General features: G+C 34.9%; 1 protein-coding gene across 1 annotated transcript; it reads left to right on the top strand.

Annotated features, from left to right (window-relative positions):
- The first annotated feature begins 31 nt into the window (after positions 1 to 31).
- On the top strand, positions 32 to 5,353 carry LOC130646699 (uncharacterized). The gene is made up of 11 exons (XM_057452541.1): positions 32 to 1,340; positions 1,423 to 1,570; positions 2,060 to 2,147; positions 2,326 to 2,445; positions 2,559 to 2,633; positions 2,729 to 2,762; positions 3,098 to 3,154; positions 3,253 to 3,342; positions 3,694 to 3,771; positions 4,230 to 4,352; positions 4,934 to 5,353. The coding sequence occupies exons 1-11, from the start codon at positions 222 to 224 to the stop codon at positions 5,018 to 5,020; spliced, it is 2,019 nt and encodes a 672-aa protein (XP_057308524.1). The 5' UTR covers positions 32 to 221; the 3' UTR covers positions 5,021 to 5,353.
- Positions 5,354 to 5,821: the final 468 nt, after the last annotated feature.

Genomic DNA, 5,821 nt, shown 5'->3' with positions numbered 1-5,821 from the left:
GTGAATTAATATCTAAAATCTTGTGCTAGGTGTGTCACATTTTTTATGCTTTAATAGTAGCATGTCTCTGCTTTGCTTGTGATGTTCTTGAGAATGGCAGAAGCATGAAACTGTCATTAGTTTGTAGCCTAAGCCTAAGAAATAACTTCTCAGTTTTATTTTTTCCTGCTACCATTTCGACTAAAGACAATTATGATATGCAGTTTTCTAGGTGAAATAAAATGGAAGAAATACTTGCAAATGGGAAGTTACACACAGGAAATATTGTAGAACATACTTTAGAGAATAATGAAGGAGATAATAATAAAAAGAAAGAAACTGAATGTGTGGATGAGAAAGAATTTATTCACGTAGATAAAAATGTGTCAGAGAAAATTTTTGAAAAATCATACAGACTGTTAGAAGATAGTGTGCATGAGACAGCTGTGGGTGAGCAATGCAAAGAAGAAAATGGAGGGATCAAAATTCAACAATCTGAGTTAAATATTTCAACAGAAAGTACTTTTGTTGACTCAAAATCACATGAAGCCAAGGTAACTGTATCACATGAAATTAGCAGTTCTCACCTAAATAATGACGATGATGATAAAAACTTAAAATCAGGAGTTAATGAAGACTCTAAAAAGAGAGGGATCAAAGATGAGAAAGAAACGGGAATTAAAGATGCGAAAGAAACAAGGTCTGAAAATGCGAAAGAAACAGGGACTGAAGATGTGAAAGAAACAGGGACTGAGGATATGAACGAAACAGGGACTGAGGATGTGAAAGAAACAGGGACTGAAGATGCGAAAGAAACAGGGACTGAAGATGTGATAGGAACGGGGACTGAGGATATGAACGAAACAGGGACTGAGGATGTGAAAGAAACAGGGACTGAAGATGCGAAAGAAACAGGGACTGAAGATGTGATAGGAACGGGGACTGAGGATATGAACGAAACAGGGACTGAGGATGTGAAAGAAACAAGGACTGAAGATGCGAAAGAAACAGGGACTGAAGATGCGAAAGAAACAGGGACTGAAGATGTGATAGGAACGGGGACTGAGGATATGAACGAAACAGGGGCTAAAAATACGAAAGAAACAGGGGCTAATGATGTGAACGAAACAGGGGCTAATGATGTGAACGAAACAGGGACTGGAGATGCAAAAGAAACAGGAACTAAAAATACGAAAGAAACAGGGGCTAATGATGTGATGGGAACATGGACTGAAGATGCGAAAGATACAGGAACTGAGGATGCAAAAAATGCTGGAAACGAAAAGAAGACAGAGGAATCAGTTGACAAGACAGAAAATGAATGGTTGGACATTCTTGGAAATGGTTTGCTAAAAAAGAAGGTATTTTATGGATTGTCGATAGCTTAAATTCACTTCCAAATTTGACTTTGACATTTCAAATTGTTAACAATTTTTCTTTCAGATTGTGAAAAAGGGAAAGGGACGCTCCTCTAGACCAATTACAGGAGATCTTGTTGAAATTAGATGTGAAGGTAAACTAGAGAATGGAACAGTTGTGGATAAAAGCAGTAGCATTCAGCTGGTATTGGGTGATGAAGACGTGATACAAGGTATCGTCAATGTAGATAAGAACGTTGTTTTGTTATTTTGTATTTTAAATGTTTTACTATAAACGTGTTTGAATCTTAGGCTTTCAAAATTTTAAACACTTTCAATGCCATTCGTTTATTATTTGCTGATTCTTCTGGTAAATTTTATACAAACGAGGAACTATTTTTTTGAGGGCTAGGGAATCAACAAGTTTGCAATCGCTGACAAACAGTGTTGGCACATGACGTTAAATTTTGAATTTATTCTCATAATTAGTAACTTCAGGCTATCTCTATCTTACATCTGCAGCGGTCATGGACGTCCTTATGATTCTTTTCCCCGATATTTTGGCACTGGATTATTCCATAATTCCCGCATGTTAGAAAACACTGCCAAGCAAACCTACGTATCTGCAGAAGGTGCCAACTTTAAAAAAACGAATAAAAAACTTTGTAAAGGGATGTAGAAGATCAGTATATGTTTGTTAATTTTTTTCTTGTCTATTTTAGCTTTTGATTTGGCGCTGGCGTTAATGGAAGATCAAGAGGTTGCGCTTTTATACACTGATGCAAGATATGCATACGGTATTTATGGCAGGTGTGTTTGTCTTGAATAAACCTTCATTTATTATTATTATTATTATTATTATTATTACTATTACTTAACCAAGGATCGGGGTTTTAACCCAAGACCTTCCGCACTGAATGTAAATGCTCTACCACAAGGCCACCAGGTCATTTGCAAATTAATTTTTTGTACCACAATATTTGTTCAGATTGGAATATAAACCACCCATTCCCCGCAATGCAGCTATCACATATGAACTCGAAATTATCTCTGTGAGGGAGGGCCAAACAATATCAAGTTTAAAGCCTGAAGAGAGGACGCTTCACGGGTAATGATGTCTTTTTTTCTACAAAACGTTTGCTTTTTTGCATGCTTTTGCCTTTTTGATATTTACCACTATCACTACTGGGCTACCATTTTATTTTCTGGTCCTCTTTTTAGAGACAAAAAACGAATCCGTGGAAATGACTTATATGCGAGAGGAGATTACTCAGGCTCAATAAATGCTTATAAAAGGTGCGCATACTAAAACTTCTTTTAGTCATTTAGAAATGTTTCTAATTTATTTGTTTTCCTTTTTTAACTTCATTTTTTAACTTCATTTTGTTTAGAGGATTAAAGTATTTAGAAGGAACTGATGATGTGGTAAGAATCTTTTTTTTTTCAAAGTTAACACCGATTAAATTTTGCTTCATTTAAAGCTCGAGTGAAGGATATTTCTGAGCTTTTTTGATTACTAAAAAAAGACTAAATTTGAAATCAATAGCAGTTTTGTTATTAACCGGACACAGCTAGTGCTGAGAAATGGGGCGTCAATTATTCGAGAAAATCTTTGCATAATGAAAAACAATGCGGGATTGACTTTTATTTACTTGTAGATTTCAAATCCACCAGCGGCGAGTAAAATCGATAAAATAATGCTTCTTTTCAAGCTTTTAGGATTTAGTTTAAGTTAAACTTTTTAACGTTCATTTTAACAGAGCGTTCTGCAGATGAAAGTAAAATGTCTGAACAATTTATCCGCCGCTCAGCTGAAAGTAAGTAGCTTACTTTGCGAAATGGTACTTGATTTTCAATTACGTTTTAAATATGCGAAGATTGCTTATTTAATGCTCGGATTGCTTTTTGTTTGCAGGTGAAAGCTTATGCTATGTCGATGCAATCGTTGGATAACGTTCTTCGTCTGGAGCCAGACAACGTTAAAGCGCTGTTCCGAAAAGGAAAGGTACTTGTGTTTTTTTGTTGTCTTCGCTATGCATCTGTGCAAAATGAAATCAGAAATTAAGGAGATTAAAAGTACGATTTTACGTTCTTGTAGTTTTTCCTTTCGCATTTCTCAGTTAATTAGCGTATTAACTTTTTTCTACACATTTTTTCAATTTCTTTTTAAAATTTTTGTGTTCAGCTATATTTGTTGAAACATTTATTTTTGCAAATTACCCGAGGAGATTTAGGCTAAATTTGCCAAATTGATGTCGTGAAAAATTGATGTCGTGAAAAATTGGTGTCCATTTTTTTCTATCTGGAACTCCACCTTCTTTTTGTTATTTATTTATTTATTAAATTTTATCCTTAGTGTTACGGTGGGTTGGGTAAAGAAGAAGAAGCTTTGACGTGTATGAAAAAAGCATCCATGTTGGATCCCAACAATAAGGTATTCATGAAGAAATGTTTCACAATGACATGATGCTTCAGTAGTGATGACATCATATGCAACAGTACGACCGCGTTAGAAAAAAATAGAGATGCTTGTGAAAAACACTTGATGTTGAGGAGAAATCTTCTCTTTATTGGCTGGTCGGGAAAGTCTGGGGGTGTGAGGGAAAAATCGTCTCTTTTATTGGATGGTCGAAGGAAGTCAGGCAATGTGAGGAAAAAATCGTCTTTTTCATTGGATCATCGGGATAAGTCAGAAAATGGAATTGTACTGTCAAACTTTTTTAGATGAGTTTATCTGGCATGAACCTTGTGATGTGCCCATATATTGTAACAAGTGTCGCTTTTGATATTTTACAATTCAGTGCGCGCTTTGCATCAATTAACTCTTTGTGCATTGCAACAGGCTTTCCGGTCGATTATTCGACTTTTCATTTTTGAATTCTTTTGCGTTAGATGATTCTGCAAGAGCTTGGTCATTTGAAATCTAAGCTGGCTGTTACACATGAAAAAGAGAAGGAAATGTATCAACGGATGTTTCAACAGAAAAAGCCGGCAACCGATGAAGCAAAAGATGACGTAAGCGGTTTTGTCGCTAATCAGCTTTAACCAATTAAAAATAAATTTTCCCAACGTCAGTATCTATTTCGTTTTGCCTTGTCAGTAAACAGTGTCGTACGTCAGTAAACAGTGTCGTACGACGTTTAAAATGTTTGTGAAGGTTTTTTTCTGATGAACTTCTTTGAAGAAATTAATAAATAATAACAAAACATAGACGAGAAGAGATAACAATGGAACTGCAAATTTATATTTAATATAAGAAAATAATATAAAAAGGAATACTAGGTCAACTTTTGTCAAGTGACGAAGATTTTATTGGTGTTGCTCTAACAAAAAACAAAAAAGTTTTACTCAAGCAACTTTGTTTCCAATCTTCTACGTTCTCATTGGTGAAAATCATGTAGAGTCAACTTCATTCCCAATCTTCGTTCTCATTGGCGGAAAGCATGTAGAGTCAACCTTGTTTTCAATCTTCAACATTTTTATTAGTGGAAAGTTATAGAGCAAGCGCACATGCTTTTACCAATGTACCCGTTCTATTGCAAAGTTTGTTGTAAACTGTGTGTGTATGACTGTTAATATCATTCTTCTTTTATTAGTCGACAAATTGGTCGCTGGTTATTGGATCGGTTATTGTGGCGGGGCTAGGTGTAGTCGCTGGATTGCTATGGTTAAAGCAGCGTTAATGGAGTGCTGTGTCATGCATTTGAAGTAAATGCAAATGGAAGTGACAAAGTCACCCCCAACACCAATGTCAGTGGACATAATTGTCATGGACATCAATGGCAGTGACACAGTCAAATTTTATATTTTAAATGTTGCAACTCTACTGGAATCCAACGGTTTTTTTATGACAATTTTTTTCAAATTTCTCTCCTTTTAATGAATTTGTACGCCTCACTGTTTTGTTTGCCTCACTGTGCTTATCCGATTTCAAATGAAAATTTTGTAGATATTTTTCAAAAATAATATGTAAGTTTTATAGAAATGTTTTGTTCCTAGAAGAAGATTATAAGATATTTGTGGCTTGTTATTTTACCTTAGGTTGTATGTAAATGCTTCGCATAAACTCACTTGTATGAGCTGTCCTCCACAGCTTAAAGCTTACCTCCCACTTGAAAACAAATTGATTTCATATGAAAGAGCTTGAAAAGTTGTTTAGGAATCTTTTTTTATTTTTTGGAAATATCTTTATTGGTTTTCAAGATTTTTGACACATTCCACTAATTATGCATGACATCATGCATAATTTTGTCGCTCTTGTAACCTTATTTTAGCTCCTTTGTTCCACACACATGAAACACAATTATAATTATAGCTAAGCTCGGCCAACAAAAATAAAGATGAGATTTTTATAATCTCGTATAATTCCCATTTGTCATATCACGAAATTACCTATACTAATAATCTGTTAACCCCTTCACTCAAATGGTTCAAAATTTACAAATTTCAAGCAAGTATTTTGTGTTATCAAACTTTGCTAGAGG

This window comes from Hydractinia symbiolongicarpus, chromosome 1, assembly GCF_029227915.1.
Source record: "Hydractinia symbiolongicarpus strain clone_291-10 chromosome 1, HSymV2.1, whole genome shotgun sequence".
NCBI classification, from domain to species: Eukaryota; Metazoa; Cnidaria; class Hydrozoa; order Anthoathecata; family Hydractiniidae; genus Hydractinia; species Hydractinia symbiolongicarpus.
The sequence above is the reverse complement of the archived record's forward strand: the minus strand, read 5'-3'. Positions and strand labels throughout refer to the sequence as shown.

Coding starts and splice junctions, on each gene's coding strand:
- LOC130646699 (XM_057452541.1), top strand. CDS start 222: ATGGAAGAAATACTTGCAAATGGGAAGTTACACACAGGAAATATTGTA. Junction 1,571..2,059: donor TGATGAAGACGTGATACAAG/GTATCGTCAATG, acceptor TGTCTATTTTAG/CTTTTGATTTGGCGCTGGCG. Junction 2,634..2,728: donor TCAATAAATGCTTATAAAAG/GTGCGCATACTA, acceptor CATTTTGTTTAG/AGGATTAAAGTATTTAGAAG.